The sequence below is a fragment of the Plectropomus leopardus genome, chromosome 4 (genome assembly GCF_026936395.1).
Source record: "Plectropomus leopardus strain MGB_pleo_1.0 chromosome 4, ASM2693639v1, whole genome shotgun sequence".
Lineage (NCBI taxonomy): Eukaryota > Metazoa > Chordata > Actinopteri > Perciformes > Serranidae > Plectropomus > Plectropomus leopardus.
Window position 1 is genome coordinate 20770879 of NC_142179.1, and position 18257 is coordinate 20789135.

General features: G+C 38.6%; 1 protein-coding gene across 4 annotated transcripts in view; it reads right to left on the reverse strand.

The window, feature by feature from the left end:
- sgsm1a (small G protein signaling modulator 1a) overlaps nucleotides 1-18257 on the reverse strand; it is a 35220-nt gene that overhangs the window by 14285 nt on the left and 2678 nt on the right. For all 4 annotated transcript variants that reach the window (XM_088076799.1, XM_088076800.1, XM_042488516.2 and 1 more), the window contains exons 3-7: nucleotides 10461-10536; nucleotides 2552-2714; nucleotides 2128-2280; nucleotides 1965-2032; nucleotides 425-570 (exon numbers count right to left, since the gene is read on the reverse strand). In XM_088076799.1, the coding sequence (XP_087932925.1) occupies nucleotides 425-570; nucleotides 1965-2032; nucleotides 2128-2280; nucleotides 2552-2714; nucleotides 10461-10536 (606 nt within the window). The remainder of the gene's footprint in view (nucleotides 1-424; nucleotides 571-1964; nucleotides 2033-2127; nucleotides 2281-2551; nucleotides 2715-10460; nucleotides 10537-18257) is intronic.

Consider the following 18257-nt stretch of genomic DNA (forward strand, 5'->3'; position numbering starts at 1 on the left):
TGTGCTTCACTTAACACTTTTACCATATTCACTACGAAGGGCCAAGGACAGATGTTGTATGTTGTAAAGCTCCCAGAGGCTAACTATGATTTGACAAAAGACTTAAAAAATCAAATTGAAATTGAATTAAAATTACTATCTGTACATCTCTTTGGGGCATGCTTTGTGATTGGACTACAATGAACTTTGATTTGATTAATGTGTACACCACTTTGGGTTGCCTTTGGGAATGAAATGTGCTATATAAATAAATTTGCCTTGCCTTGCCTAATACATCTCTGCAGGTCCTCTTTAATTAGACAAGCAACATCTATGAAGGGAAAGAAACTGATCAGAGCATCACCAAAACCTGACTGGGGTGAAACAAAAATGAGCCTTGTACTGATTCTGAATGTTTATGTACTGTAGAAGTTGCAATACTCACACACAGTGCAGGTCTCTTAGTGGGAGAATCCTGTCTACAGTGGCCACCATGGATACGATGTCTTTGCACCAACTCGTCAGCAGACGGGTCCGTCCAGAAGTGGTCGGCTGTTTTCATCTTTGTGTACTCCAAAGCACAAGGTCCAACTGTCAAAATGATGTTTAAAAGTTAAATAGTGTAGACACTGGGTGTACCATTTCATCGACCAATTATCAATGTTGGGTTATCTTCAATTAGCATACTCAAAAACAGGAGAAGTACATTTTTGTATTTAAAAGGTAGAGTTTTTTTAGAGATGTACCATACCAGGCTTCAAATAAGCTCCCTTTTGATCCACCATCCACAGAATTTTATGATAGTTTGAAGTTTTGGTAATATAACCTTTCAGTAAAAATTGTCCTCCCAACCTGGGAACTCTTTGAGATACTCTGGTTGGGTCCTTCAGGACCAAACCCTGACAAAAACAAAAACAAAAACAAAAACAAAAACAAAAACAGAAACAAAAAAAAAAACAGTTTTTTTCCATCTGCAGCTGGCCTTGTCAGCAAGGCCCAGTACCCCAAATGACATGGATATGTTTGCACACCCCGCACAAAACTGTACAGTTAAGGCTATTCTGAAACAGCTTTACTGTACATATTTGCTATGTTACAGTACATTTCATTATATCTTTTTCATTTTTTTAATTTATCAAATTCATTTTTTGATTGCTGTGGTACTTTTTTTTACTTTTTTTTATATTTTTATTTGCTCTTTTCATGTTTATTGCGTGCTTACTGAATGCACCAAACACCAAGGCAAATTCCTTTTAAGTAAAGACCTACTTGGTAATAAATCTGATTCTTGACATAACTCTTGTATACTTGTGATCCCTCTTTACAGGTTGCAAAAATCGACAGGTAGTGGTTGAAGTAGAGATGTTTTAAAATCACTTTTTAGGGACTCAAAGACGCAAGAATATCCAATAATTCATAAACCAAAAAAAACTTTTATGAAAATTTTATGTGGCCGAAATATGTTTTTTCTACATGACAGTCTTGTTAAAAAAACTCACAACTCCTCAAATTTAACTTTTGACTCCCTTGTTTGGGTACAAAACTATACCAAGGCTGCCTAATCCGAAGGTACAGATAGTAGCACAATGATCAAGGTGCCTGCTGAGATAACAGCAGCATTGCTTCTGGCTCAGCCCCACTGGAAATAAATAGATCACTGTTCACTGGTGGGAAGCTAGTGGGGGATTATGTCCCTGTTGCAGCAGAGCAGACTTCTGCTGGTTAGCCTGTCAGCACTATACGCTTCAGACTGCAACTTCCTCTGGTACAAGAGTTTAAATTATGTGAAACAAAGACTGAAGTACAGGTGGAAGTTACTATACACACAAATTGGGAGCAAAATGTAAATACAGGGTACAACTTATTTCTGAGACCACCATGGTCTCACATTGTCATGTAAACATGAGCACAAACTGGACTGTGGCACATGAGGCTTTATGATAACATTAAAAGACAAAAATTCTCACAATATCTCATATAATTACCTAACAAAGACGCAAGGATAGGTCCGTCCACAGGGTCCATTAGAACAGCCTCTTTCTCGTAGTATTTACTGGGAGACACACGAGAAAGGGGGATGTTGAGGAAATGTTACGTTTTTGTAACACAAATACTTGAACAGAATTTCATTGACCCCTCTCAATGTACCTGCTGTTCTCCACCAGGTAGAGCACAATCTTGTCGAGCACCTTCTCAAATAGAGCGGTACGGATCCACAGGTTCTTGACTCCCTGTGGGTTGAGGCTGGGCAAGCGAGGCATCTTGCGAAGGCTGTCTTGACTTTGCAAGCTTTGACTTCGTCTGCAGGAGGAGAGAGTCACAACTTTCAATATAAGCAAAACAGGTATAATGTGGCTTTAAAATTCCATTAAGTGAAACTACATCTGCATGATGCCAATGGCATCGGTGATTCATGAGTCATAAAAGCTCATAAACATGAATTATTTAGAACCTTTTCATAATAAAAAACTGCCCCTCAAATAAGCAGAGAGCCGTTTGTTTTCTGTGCTTTCGCTCGCATGAGGCTTTGATGTAGAGCTTTGAAGTCTTCTGTGATGTGTGTGTCTCTCACTTTGTCTCGATGATCTGCTCGAGCTCCTGGGCCTTCCTACACAGCTCCTCAGCTGGGCCGAAGCTCTTCCCCACCTTCATGAAGAGCGCTGCTATCTTGTTGCTACGCAGAAAACCCGCTGCTCGCCGCTTCAGCCCGTGCAAAACACATGCCTCCACTGCAGCTGTGTGGATACAAATGATTGGACAGAAGAAAAGAGCACTTAACTAAAACTGTATGTCAGAACATGAAGACTCAGTTTTTAGCTCTGTTTTGGCCTCCACCATTTGCTGGGAAAATATCTGGCTCATAAAGGAGCAAATTAAACTGTAGAACCAAATCTAGGGATCCCAGACATATTTACTGAGGAATTTTCAAAACTTTCCATATTATATTATATATTTACCCATTTCAAAGACTTAATTTATGTAGTTTAAATGGGTGTGCCTATGTAGCAATACAGCCATACATTATTAAACAGAAACTTCCAGGTAATTTGCCTGACATCTATACATATTTTATTGAAACACAGGGTATTGCTAGGCATGTTGTCTGTAAATAAGCAACCTATTAATAGCCAGCTGTTTGATCTATATGATAACAATCAGTTGGAGATGACAGACTGCTCTACTGTGTGGGTGTAACTGCAGCAATCTCCCACTAAAGCTAACAGTAGCTATCCATCAATGGTAACTGTCTCCAGCATCATTTATTGATTTACCAAACTGACATTGAATATTCAGTTTCTTATGAGCTCAGATCTCAGTGTGAAAGCTTTGGTTAACCCACTGCATAACAGCTTTTCCACATTTTCCCATTTCCCTCCTGTTACGGCGGCATTCTTTCTTAGCAATAACGCAATGCTGGTCTGGTCTATGTGTTTTACAAGATACTAATGACACACCAATAATCACATAGCGCAACACTAGATTTTGAATTTGTAATACACAGAATTTATTTCACATAATGTCAGACATGTTTTTGCATGTCGCTGTCAAAGAAGCGTTTCAAGCACCTCTTTCCCCAGCCAGGTGCAATGCACCTCGAGAAGTGATGCAGCACACCTGGGCTGATCAACAGAGGGACAAGGAACAACACCACAGAACACATACAGCTGTAACAACCCCACACTTAAACCAATGAACTATTTATTTGTTGAATTTAAATGTACTTAATGAAAAAAAGAGTGCTACTTAGTACCGAGGTTGTATGTTAAGGTACAACACAAATCAAAAGCATGCACAAGAGTACCACCATATCCTATCTACCCTATCCTACCCTATCCTATCCTATCCTATCCTATCCTATCCTATCCTCACTACTTTTGAGTATATACACTCATCTAAAGGCACTGAAATCTGGAATAAATGAGGCTCAGAGTGGTCTGCACTACATGTAAATACCTTTTGGGTTCAACTCCCTGACGAACCCCCATTTGTTACGCTCCACCTGTGGGAAACCTATGAGGCAAACAACTCACCACCACTGACCCAAAATTATCACATATGACACCTTTAAAGCAATCAAATCCATGAGATTTTTAACAAACACATACAGTCAAGACAATAAAAATCCCACACAGAGTGGCAACAAAACCAGCAGTCACAACATCAGAAGGGTCTCTGTTGCGGTCATAGAAGCGTTTTAAGCACCTCTTTCCCCAGCCAGGTGCAATGCACCTCGTTAGGTGATGCAGCAAACCTAGGCAGATCTACAGAAGGAAAGTTGGCGACAGCAAAGGACACATACAGCCATAACACAGGATTTTATAAAGACTTTTTTGTACAATAGCCAAAACATTGTATATTAAAAACATTCCCAAGACATTCTGTTATTCCAAATGATTTCCAGACCTGGAAAATGGTTTCTCTAATTTCCTAACTTTCAGAAATTCCATGACTTTGGGAACACTCCAAAACAATCAGCTGAAAGATGCCAAACTGCTCTACAGAGGTAGAGTAATGAGAGTAACTGGATCCACTGATGAAATAAAAATGATGACTAGAGCAGCTTTCATTTGTGATACCTCAGAACAACTTTTCGTGCCAAAATGCTCACAATGCTATCCTGTGACAATTTGTGGCACAAAATATTTATTTAACATAAATACATGTAATGCATCCATTTCAATACATTTCATTTTATTTCAACAGAATAATCCACTTAGTGTTGTCACTGCTGTTCAGGGAGTCCTTGGCAAATACATTTATGCACAACATGTCAGATGTCAAGTGAGTTTCATCGCTATCCACGTTTCTGTACAGTGCATGTATTCATGTGTTTTATAAAGCATATATCTGCACATACATATCATTACGTTCTGCGCATTTAAATGTCAATTGTAGCTTGTGGCAACTGGTGCCATGTTATCACTGATTATATAAACCATTCAGCTACATTTTTAGTGTTTTGTTAAAACTGTTTGCTATGTTTAAGTCTCCCTATTTTCTAAATGGATTCTGTAGATGCAGAAAAATTACCTTTAATTAATTACAGCCTTTGCATGATCATCGTTCAACAAGCTAAGTTTATCCAATAAGCTGTGGTGGACACACAAGTTGATGCCACGATGACACACTTGCACAATCATTCGTCTGTGCAAAAACAGACACACCTCTTCTCTCTCAGGCCTACGTGGCAGAGCCTGGAGCTGTGTTGACATTTGAGTTCCCTTTCAGGACTAATCCTGTGGCTCTGTTCACATGGGGTCAGGGGGAAGGCTGGCGTTGCCATGGCAACCCCTGTTGATGGAGCTATCATGCTTCGGGAGAGACGAGCAGAGGGATGGGTGGCGGCAGCTCATCAGCATCACGATCTCCCTCTCTTTTTTCTTTCTGTCATCCTCACTGCTTCAAAACTCAGCTTCTCTCCTGCCTCCATCCTGTCGCTCACTACATCTCCACTTTCTCTGTCACTGCCATTACTATGATCACTGTTAACAGGGTTTTACTTCTGCCTAGGCAATAAAAGTGTCATCACAGATGTCAACTTTCAGTTTTCCTTGTTATTAAAATATGTCCATCTTTGCTGATCTTTTCATCTCCACATCTTCCTGCTCCTTATCTCTCTGTGCGGCTTTTTCTTTTCCCCCACACATCATTACAAAGGCAAGAAGCTAAATGTCAGAACTAAGTGTAACATTAAAAAGGTCTCCAAATGTAGTTCCTTACTTTCATCCTTACTGCAAACTAGTCTCAAAGGGCAAAAGTGCAAAAGAAGGCAACTCTCAAACCTTTAGACTTTTTTGAGAGCTACTGTCAATCTACCAGGCTACAGAGCAAATTCCCCGTGTGCAGCAGTCTCTGCAGGTTCAAACTCTGAAATGAGCAACAGCACCTGTGTTACAAACAATTCTTTGATTACTCCACACTTGTGAAATTACTTCACTGTGAGGCACATATCGATAAAAACATAAAGGATTCATTACGAGACATACTGAGACAGAGATGGAGTGGCTTATTCTGTACAATTAAATGTTTCATCTGAACCATTTTCCTTCGACAGTAATCACAAGCAGCAGAGACAGGAAAATGAGCATCATGTTCGTGGGATCAGTCCTTTGTGCGGTCCCTCCTGGTAAAAACAGCCAACAGTAAATTGCCTCTAATCATCCTGTATCTGTGGCAACTGAGTGCATTAAGAGACTCTTGGACAGCGACACACAGCTGACCAACACTTCACTCACAGCAGCCAAATGCACAAAACAGTCAGAAATGATTAATCAATAAGTCAATAAATGGATCCAAAGAATATTATGACATTTGATCAATTTATCAAACGTCTTATTTCTCCACTATGATAAAAACACACATTTACTGATTACAGCTTTTGATATGAACATTTGCAGCTTAGATTAATTTCATTTCATACTTAATGGCTTTGACATTTCATAGACGAGAACAATCAATCAGTTGATTGCTAAAAGAATCACTAGATTAATCAGCTATGAAAACAGCCATCGGCTTTAAACTAAAATATGTACAAAGCTTCACCACCAAGTTCATTCACATTTACATACAATTATCTTTTCATTTCTATCATCTGATATTTTTGTAGGTAGATTTTGTTATATTTGTATTTGTTATATTTGCTATCATATAGAGCAAATTGTACACCTGAGTTTTACATTACTGACCCTTTTAAAAATGGCAAAGTAGATACACAAGTTTCCAACACACCTGTTTGAAAATTCAATAATTCTTGTACAACCAAGAGTCAAAAATGAAAGTAACTTTTTAATTGAGCTGCTGTGGCTTTGGGGTGCATTTCTAAAGTTGATTTATATCTGTTCACTGTTATTGAATTAGTCAGAGTGCTATTTTGTTTTGATCTTTCATAACTTATGTACTGTAAGGAGCAAGGATTTTTAACACAGGATGGAGAGAGAAAGAAAGTGCAATGTGAAAAAATGTAAACTAAGGATTAACAGTCAAATCAAGGAAATACACAAATTTAAAATGTATCAATGTAACTATGGCTGCTTTTAGCTTTGCTGTGCTTCCTTTAATTGCTTCATAACTCAAGTCAATGGTGGAGCTCTGACACACATTCTCTTCACAGTGTCTGCATTTCAGACTCTGCCTGGGCAGCTCATCAAAGTAGCCATGATGGTGGAGGCTAATTGCTCCCCAGTGAGCTGGCCGAGCTCTTCTCCCATCCTCCCCTTCACTCTCATCTCTGAACAGACCGCAGCTGAAAGAGGACGTGTAGTAACAAGAGCCACTATACGGATCACAGCAGGAGTCAGGAGGAGGAGGAAGGTGGCTGAGTATAGAATAGAGCGATGAGAGGGTCATCCCGAGCTTCTACGTGTCCACTGGGACGGATGATTGTAGCAGTAAAAAAGATACGCCTCAGACAGGCAGCTATTATAACAAGCTGTTAGATGATCCGCACCGCAGGCCAAGAATACTGATGACATGCGGACACTAATGGAAACACATAAAGCACATACAATGCCCACAAGTAAAAAAAGGAAATGGTTTTCTATCTTACTGTAAAAAAAATCTGTGTTCTGTGACAAATTATTTTCATAACCCTGAAAGAGAAAAATAAAACTATGAAAAGAGATTTGGGGTAAGCTGATAACTTGGTGGGAAGGATGCCCAAAATCATTGCTTATTCTGGTTTAATACAGTTTCAAGCTGTTCTCTAAATTCCACTATGAAATGAGCTATACACAAATATCATGAGGGAGTCATATTACTTCTGAGGACCCAAGAAGCACAACAAAATTGATTTTTTTTCTACATAATCTCTTTGCAGCAAGACATTTAGAAGTCACTTTGACCTTCCAATGCCGATTCAGACTGTTTGCTTTCACTTTAATTATTTACCTATTGAGCTCATATGTGTGTGACATGATGATACTGTTGTAAGACCACCCAAACTGAGACCAATACAAGACCAAGACCAGAGTGTATCCAGACCAAGTCAAGACCAAGACCAGACCAGTGTGAGTCCCAAACTGCATGACACACTTACAGTATGATAAAATGTGGAACACAAAAACCATAGGCACTCAAACTGACTAAAAGATTTGCATTCCCATAAACCAACCCACAAAATAAATCTGCATTCACCTCTTTTATTTCCAAACTGTATACATGTGTGTATGTAATACTCTTTTTTCCAGCATCCCTACTAAATAGATGATGTTGCCCATTCCCACACTAACCAATGTATGTGTGCTATTATTTTCATGACAATATAAGGCTGACAGAGACCCGCCAGGTTCTCTGTATCTTTATTGGTGCATCTCCTCACACATATTTACCCAGCGGTATGATGAAAACAACTTTGCTAGATGTTAGTAAGAGTCTATATCAAGAGAAGGTTTTCACCACTGTTCACTTTGTTTATGCCATAAATACACTTCTCTACATTTCAATGGCTGTCTGAGAGTCTCATAATATGAGTTAAGACCAATTAATGTGCATGGCTTTCAGCTAGTAAAAATATCACATATTTAAGCTGAGAGTCATTTTATTCACACTAAAATCCCCAAATAGATCTTGTTACTGATTACAGCTCTGAACTGAGCCAGACATCTGACCAGTGTGAGCGCCTGCATGTGGGCAGCGTGTTTTTCACAGTAATTATGCTGCACTCTGCTAGCACTATTTGGAAGCAATTACAATAACATTTGGTGAAATACTGAACTTTAAAAGTCGTTTACTTCTAAATCAGACAGATTTTATGCTTACAAAAAGTTATGCTGATGATGTGGATCTTCACACCACTGGGCCTGACTGCCCGTTTTTTATGTATCAGCTAAAATCTCAACTTCCTTCCTGAACTGAAGAGGTGTCATGAATATAGAAGAAGATCTCTATTACAGGAAAACTTGTCTAATAAAAATGGCCATCAACTTGATTCTATCCTTTAAGATAGACTAAGATTGTTGCCAGGAAACCTAGACTGCATGTATATTACTGCTCAGAATATTTCTATGTGCAAACAATTAGGCAATTGTAAATAATTCTTGTTCTATTCTTGACCATTTTGTTTACATTCATTTGATTCTGTTACATTTATTTTTTGCTTTTGCACAAGGGACAAGAAGGAATCATTGTTTTCTAATTAGAGAGCTGGAACATTAATTAAATCTCAAACTTTAAATTTGACTCTGAATGAACTTGTGTGTAATGCTCTATTCTTAAAAAAGCTGTGGAGTGGAATTATTAGAAAGGGAAATGTGCCAAAAATTACAGTGTGCTAATTAACCAAGTGGCTTGAACAGATGTAAAAATGTGCAGAATAAGTTTTGTTTTACTAAGTTGCCCTCCTATGTATTACTTTATTTCATCATGTACTTAATTTTGTAACCATAAAAGTTAGATCATGATGGATGTGTTTTGTATGGTCATTTGTGACTGTGGAAATTTAAACAGATAGTTCACCCCCAAATTAAAAATAAATATTATTCCTATCGCCTGTAGTGCCATTTATCAATCTAGACAGTTCAGGTGTAAATTGCCGCATGTTGGCAATATGGGCTGTAGAGATGTCTGTCCTCTCTCAGATATAGGGGAGCTAGATGGCATTCAGCTTGTGGTGTTCAAAGCGCCAAAAATGCATTTAAAAACAGTAATGTCTCTTTCCATAAATCATGGCCCGGTTACTCAAGATACTCACAGACCTTGTGAGCAGTTTTTAAGTAGAAACTACTTCTTTCTACTGAATTTCACCAACCAAACATATCACCGCGCAGAAGAAAGCGTGTGTATACTCATGAACGAGAGGCATATACTTGTGACAGCACAAGATGAAAACATCAATGGCCTCCTCCTTAGCGGAGCTGTAACGTTAGCTGGCAGTAGATGCACACCTTCCGTGTTACGATTTGTGGGTGTATTTTGGTAGAAAGAAAATAGTTTCTAACAAGTTCTGTGGATTATCTTGAGTAACAGGTTTATGATTTATTGAAAGAAACATTGCAGTTGAGTTTTTCAAATGTATTTTTTGGGGGCTTAAAGCACCACAAACCGAGTGCTATCTAGTTCTATTATATTGCAGAGAAGGCAGGCATCTCTACAACTGATATCTCAAACACTTGGCAGCTCACACTAAAAACACCTAATGATAAATAAGACTACAGGTAAAAGGAATACGGGTGTTTGATTTTGGTGTAATCTGTCCCTTTATGTAATCATTGTAAAGTTAAAGACAGCAATCCATGTAGAGAATGAAAATCACCAGTGTAAAATTAATTAGAGAATATTGGTAGTAACCAACATACAAAGGGATATTGTAAGAAAACAAGACTATTACATAAAAAGGTGTTACATATAACTAAAACAGACATTATCAGGAATGATTTCAGTAAACAACCCACTCAGTCTATTTTAAGTGTTGCAGAATTGTTCAAGCTGAAGAGGTTATAAATGCATGAAAGCTGTGTGATTCATTTGAATGTTTGGTTACTCACCACAAAAGGACACAATATGGCTGCTGTCTTCGTGAACAAATTTCCGGGTGACGGCTTCCTCCATAATCTGCTTCACCTGTCAAAGACATGGCAGATGCTGGATGACTCATTCATTAACATGCCACGACTGGCACACACACACACACACACAGCCTGTGAGGTGAGAGGCTTGTTGAAAGTGTTGAAAAACTATCTCAGAGAATAATAATGAGACTTTAAAAAACAAGTGTTTAAAACAACAGGGTAAAATGATGGGAAGAGAGCGCAGGGCTCAGGGGTAAATTGGGGTTGAAAAGTTAAGAGGAAGAACATCACGGAGTGGGAAGAGTGTATGTTAAGTTGGAGGATGAGTCACCAGCTCTCATCCTAAGGACCTCTACTGGGAAATGGAGGAGGTACATATGGGGGGGGGGATAAACGGAGGCATTCATCCATCACAGACCCCGTTTTCTGAACAGTTTGTAATCCTCAGTGGGAGCAATTGATTCTGTTGCGTCATAGGCCGATGATGACATCCTATTCATGCAAACCCAACTCTTTTTAAAAAAGATGGAGAAGGTCACACATGCGCTTACAAGGTACACTCATTAATTAGGTTTTGTCATCACAGCGATGTGCCCCCTCTCCCCGCTGACCTGACAACAGCTACAGACCAGCAGTTACTGATAAATCCATCCCTCCGGTGGCTATGGAGACGTCCCCCTCTGTGGGCACCGCTCTGCAATCTGCATGGGGAATATCAACGTCCGGACACAGCCACACAGATAGCTGTAATTTCCTGTCGAAATGAGTCTGTCCACAATGACCATATTTCACCCTCTACACAAACACAGACACACACTCGCTAATACACACAGACACCTATTTGCTTCGGTGGTGGATGTTCCTTTTGCTCTACTTTGGCCATTTTTTCCTGATCTACACGCTGATTCAATGCTTCCAAATCTTTTTTGAGGCAGTTCAGTGGTCAAGAAACAGTAAGCTGTCACATAATATCAGTTTTCATGGCTTGATACTTACAGGTTAATCATAAGATAAAATAGGGAGATAAAATTCTGTCTTCAGGTTAGATTTTCCACTATGGCTCAATTTTATGGACCAGACATTTTAATATCTAGATTAGCTGCTGTACACAGATGGATTATAATACCCTTAACTTTTATATAGTATGTAATGGTCAAACCTACTTCAGGGATTCTCACACATTTCTGTGGACACAATTTCTAAAACTTTCCATGACTTTTCAAGAACCTATGATACGTTTTTTCTTGCCCCACTTGCCAAGCATTTGTCAGTCATATCAAATCCCTTTCAACACATAATTTAAGGTAACAGTCATTTGGGTTGCAACGATATGAGATTTTCACAGTACCATAACTGTTTCCGAAAATATTGTGGTGTCACAGTATCACATAATTATTATTACTATCAGTTACAATGATCCTTAAAGAAAGTCTCCCTTTTTTAAATAACCAAGATAAAGGTGAGACTTTTATCAATACCCTTGATAAGCAAATGTAAATGGTATGATTAGGGATGCACGCTAATGGATTTTTTTGCCGATATCCAATATTCTGATCATTTGGCTAATAACCAATAACGATATCTCCACTTATCAAATCTCTTCTGTACATGATTAACATATTATGAATACTCTTAACCTGCTGGCCCACCAGCAAATGGAGACATAAAATAAAATGCTTTTCAATTTATGAAATATTCATTCATTGTGCAAAATAAGAAAAACTCTTCAACTTAGGGCTGATGCTTTGTACATGTTCATTTTGTCAATTTTTTTTATGAAATCGGCAGAAATCAGCATGTTGGCTGATTCCAATATTTCATTTTAAAGCTAATATCTGCTAAAACGGATGATGTTCTGACATTATCGTGCATCTAGTTATGATAGCCGGCAATTTTCATACCACTGTATACCATGAAACTGCTATATCACTTTAACTGTAGCTGGCATACAATAAGAAAGAGATGTAACAGAGAGAAAATAAACATACCTGATGGTACACTAAACGTCACACATCGAAACATTTTAGAGCTACGTTATTGTCCTGTTATGTTACAATGCATGGAAGGTTATTCACGGAAGATAATTTGAGTACACACTACAAAATCCCATGACCTTTTCAAAACCTTCAATGATCTTTACTAATTCAATAACTTTTCCGGGCCTGGAAAATGTCACTGTGAAGTTCCATGGCATTTCCAGATTTTCTGTGACAGTGGGAACCCTGCTACTTGTAAGTCTAAAAGTGAATTTACACACATCTATCAGAACAAAAGGGAGCTCATTTTATTTCCAAAGAAGCAACACCTGAATAAAGTGAGAACAATAACACAAACCATGAAGCCCAAGATTTCAGAATTATCTGTAAAACACAGAACAACTTGTTTTTCTGTGATTGTGCAGGAAAAATCTGCCCACTGAGGACTGATTACACCCTCACTGTTAATGCAAGATGAAGTCCTAAACTGACTAATCTCTCAAAACCAAAATGGTTTTCAAAACACTCAGTGAAGAAAAGAGCCTAAAACCATGTCCCCATGAAACAATCATACGAAACAAACATTCACTAATTCGACAGCAGTCATCACGCATATTTGGCCTGTTTGCATCAGTAGCATTGTTATCTTCAGCACCAACAAATATGATTCATGCTGTCAACACAACAGAGACAGTGCCAGTCTGATGTGATGCACAGTTGCTCAGCTCACAACCACACTTATATAAAGCCTTTATAAAACACACACACACACACACACACACACACACACACACACACACACACACACACACACACACAAACACAGATAAAACACAAGGGAACTTTATGCACTCATTTTCTTTCTGAGTCCACCTGACATACAGGAAACTGATTGATTTGCCACTTTGAGGACACAGACTCCTCCTGTTTTCTCATCTCTCTCATCTGGGCTACAGATCAGGCCTCAGAGGAATTCATATGGTTAAGTGTCTACGCTCAGACAACCTGCAGGTTTCTATGGAGACAGCACGTGTTGCACAGTGGATCACTTCCGCCTAAGAAGATGCATCAACAACGTTCATTCATTGCTGAAATAAACAACAATTATTGCAGCTCCCAACTACAGTAACTAATAATATCTAGATGTACCGTGCTGTCGTTGTTTCACATACCATCCAGTCACCTGGAGTCTGACTGTATTTAGTTGATATCAAGAAAACACAAATCTACACAACATTTACTATTTAGAGTAGCCATATCTACTAAAATGCCAAACGCAAAATGTTTTCATAAGAATTTACAGATGAAACAATGTGCGTGACCTGACAACAGTTATTAAATATCTCTGTTATAACAGCAAAGCCTGATGAATCTGCTCCACTGCAGCCTGAAGGCATCAGCCAGAGTGATAAAAGATCTTCAGAGTATTCCAATTAACTTCAGCAACATCAGAGCCAAGAAATAAGAGGCAGAGAGAGAGCCCCATCCATTAACATCCAGCCTTCATTATTCATCATCTCTGTGGCCACTGAAGAATGACGGGGAAAAAAAACAAGAAAAATCATCAGTGGTAGCACTACACTTTTGATTTAAAGACACACATCTGAATAAAGACTCTATAATTTGAATAACAACTTAATAATAAATAAGCAGACTGATCAACTATTAAAAGGCAGTAAACATGATTCCACCACAGAATCGATACAACCACAACAACGTCTGGTAGGGGCTGACCCGAATGCATCGAGCTTCGATAGTTACCATGGTAATCAACACCAAAATCAGTATTCAAAGGCTCCCTTTTTAAAATCCCCAAATCCCAAATAGCCCATAAATTGAAAAAAAAGAATAGTTATCCAACATTATTCATTATGTATTAACATTAATTCTTTTCAGTTTTTTTCAGGACAAGGCCATTTGAACTAAGTTTTGTGACTCTGACTCACTCTCATCTAATGTCAGTCACCAGTAGTCCAGCACTACTGAAACTAGGGACAGTATGACCACACGTTACAGGCTTACAAATATGCTGGCAAGGTGTGGACACTGTCAAGCATCTGGAATCATTTCACAATATGCAAAGATGACCCCCAAACTTGAGTGCCAGATGCACCAAAGGAAACTGGTGTGTCACATATCTACAACAAGCTTTGCAAATCACCTGAAAACTGTCAGTAAGAGTTTAGCCATTTTGAAAACTATTCTTATTTTCTAGCTAGTATAACTAATGTGCAAGCTTCAATGCCCCAAAACTAGCAACGAGGACAGCCCTACTGCCTGGAACAGTTGACAAGGCAATCTCACCACAGGGTACATTCAATAGATGATCTGGAGCTTTTGATCATATCACATGTTCTTCTTCAGCTGATGGAGTTGTCATCAAACTGTAGATAATCAATTTCCATTTTTTTCTAAATATTTTGAGGACCTCTTGCCCATGTTGGCTCAACCCCTTTGTGAGATTGTTTTGTCAACTTCCAAGATCAAGAGTGAATTTTCAGCCTCAACCTGAAATCATTTTATCATGACACATACAGCATCATTCCAGGTTAAGGACGAAATGAAGCTGCTGCACAGCATTACCTTAATTGTCACGCCAACAGCCCCTTGCGGCTCAGTTTGATTGTAAGTGATGTGCAAATTTGCCAGGTAATCCTATCTCATCCATACTAAAACCTGATTAGGAATACATTAACCTGGAAAGGTCCAAAACTGTATAATAGAGCATAATCATCTCTACAAGTATCTATAACAACAACAGTATTTGATGATTTCCCTGCAGCTTGTTCCTGCAGTATGAATCAACCCTGTGTTATTGTTTTCTACTGAGGATTCAGAAAATCTCTATTAAGCTTTAAACACAAACCAAGACTGGATTATCTTACACTTGGCTGCCTGAAACCTTACCCTGTGAAAGCACACAGCAAAGTAAATGGTGCAGATCTCTGTGGCCTGTTCTTCTTAATAGCCCCCCCCTCTCTCTCTCCTTTAGCAAACACAGGTGTGTGTGTTTGTGTGCACGTGTGATATACAAAAAGACAGAGGGAGGAGCGCAATTCAGAGGCACGATCAGAGCAAGACAAAGAGACGGAGACAGACTGAGAGGGGCTCTGTATAAAATCTAAGAAAAATAAGAGATCTCATTCAAACCAATTTGTGCCAGAAGGTAATTCTGCTGCCACAGACGTCCTGTGCTCTCTGGATAATGGCCCACATGTAGGTATACTGAGCAGACTGGTGGCACATAACCAGCTGGACAAGGAGAGCATGAGAACAAACAGCATAAAGACACCATATGGCATAACCCACACAGAGTAATAATAATGACAAACTTATGGAAATACAGTAAAAACAACATCCATCTTTCCTCAAAGGGGAATATATATATAAAAAACAACTAAAAATAAATTTTAATTCTTTGTTTACTCATTCAGATCAACATTAATTTTCATGAGGTGCTCTCTTTAAATAAAGTGAGCTATCATACTGTGTTGTTGGTCCATCCACAGACTCCATCAGGCTGTGTTTGTGGTAAACAGTGAAAGGGCCACTGTGAGTGAATCCCAGTGAGGCCATATCAGCTCACAGGCAGCAGGTTTAATCATGGGAAGGGTCTGGTCTCCACTGATAAGACTGCAAACAGGACTCAGAGGAAAACAAATCAAACCAAAGTCTCTTCATTCCTCATTTCACAAGATCCAAGATGTGATTTTTATCTTTGTTTGTCTGGCAGAAATAAAGTCCTGTAATTTATGAGGCAAGCTGAGATGAAACTGATGAAATTAATCCATCAATTGTTAACAGAGGGATGTTAAACAAAGCAGTCTCGCAAGGGGTAAACCTGGCCAGGAAAGGGGAATGAGTCACTCTCTCTGCTCCATTAAAACTACTGTTATTGTTCCTCTCCTTCAGTTTTTAAGCAAACAAACCAAACAACATAATAGTTCAGGTTGTGCTAGAAAGTTCCCAGGGTTGACTGTAAAGGTTGAGCAAGGTGTCTGTAATTTTGAGAAACCCTTTCCTGTACAAACAGAACTGAACAAAAACCTCAATAGTGACGCAAAGTAAACACTGCTGCAGGACAACGGAGTGACACACACATCAGTTTGCTGATATGTCAGACTGATATTCCTTAAAAAAAACTAATCAACCATTATTTATCTCCTATACAGTTGATGCACTATATCTAGATTGCTCGAAGCTGAATTGGTGTAACTATGAATATTTAATCACATTGCAGTGAATACTTGAATAATTTTCTGTTGTTAGAATTCTGTGTTTCAGTGAGGAGTCTTAGTTTTCTAACAGTTGTACCAGCATCAAGTTCAAACTTAACCCTTTAAAACCTGGGTGAATTGGTTTGATTTCTTGCAAAAAAAATGGGGAGAAGGCATTGAGCAGCCTCACAAGAAATGGCCCAAAAATTAGCAAAAAAAGTTTTAAAAGTTACAAGAAAATAAGAACATAAAAAAGAGTGAAAAACAAAAATAAACTTGAAAATGACTGAGAAATATGAAAATAAAAAATGTATTTATTTGTTTGTTTTTTCCTGTAACATAATTTTAAATATAAAAGTGTTATAATTGTAAATAGTTTTGGGACAAATTCTAAAAATCCTCCCCTCTTTTTTTAAATGAATTTTTGTGTTATTGTTAGTGCCATTTTCTCATCACCTTTTCATCATTTCTTGCAGCTTAAGGGGAATTTCTTGCCCAGTTGGTTATTGCCCTTTTCCTCATGCTACTGACAGAAATCAAACCAATTTGCTCAGGTTACAAAGGGTGGCTTGTGAAAGGCGTTTGAGGCAGCTCAGGAAAAGTGTTATTAATCCAGGTTTGAAGGGGTTAACCAAAGGTGTTTACTAACTGGATAAATAACGCAACACATACTGAATTAAAATAGGCTACACTACACAAACTAACAACTTTTTTCATAGAAATAATTACAAAATCTTTAAATGCTGTAGCTGTCAACTGTAACTGTTATATAGCTAAAGTTAGCTCAGCTTAGACAGCTGCTAATATAATGTACAGTGAGGTTGTATGAGTTAGCCAGTTTAGACAGAAGCGTAAAATAAGTAAGGGCAACATATCTCACCTGACATTTGATCAAAACAGTGTAAAATTATGATGTTAACTATACAACACAATGTACCTGAAATTCACAAACATTACATTGATTTAAATCACATTAGCCTTAACAAATAACGTCGGTTAAGCTAACGTTAGCTTAACTGGATATTTCCCTCTCACTCCATGCTACCAAATGCTATACTGTTTATATTGTTATGCATATAAAAGCAAAATAGGGTCATACCTACATTTACAAAGGACTGTCTTGTAAACTGATATATTCCTTGTCCCTCTCAGCCATTTCTTTAGTCCCCACCAAGCAATTTGTTTTGTCCAGAGACAGTCCAAGACTGTTGGTATACAGTAAGACAGCAGTGAGACTTTTAACTCTTCGTGTATTACTCCGCTTCGCAGCTGTCCTAAATCGTTAATTGGGCCTACATTAACGGTCGGTGGTTATCTAATGTTACTGTAGACTGTAGTGTAACAGACTGCTCTGGAGGCCTACTCTGTGTCCCTCTTGAGTTTCCGTATGGCCGAAAAAAAAGTCGTGGGGGCAACTTCCAGCTCGGCTACATTGGTGGCGGCAGTGAGGGCTTTTCTGTGGACCTGCTGAGCCGTCGCTCCTGCTGTTGTTTTTAGCTTAGCTGACTCAGTATAGCTAGCTGGCTAACTCACGCGTAGTGCTTCAAGACTGTGAACTGCTACATTATGAAGATGTGTCG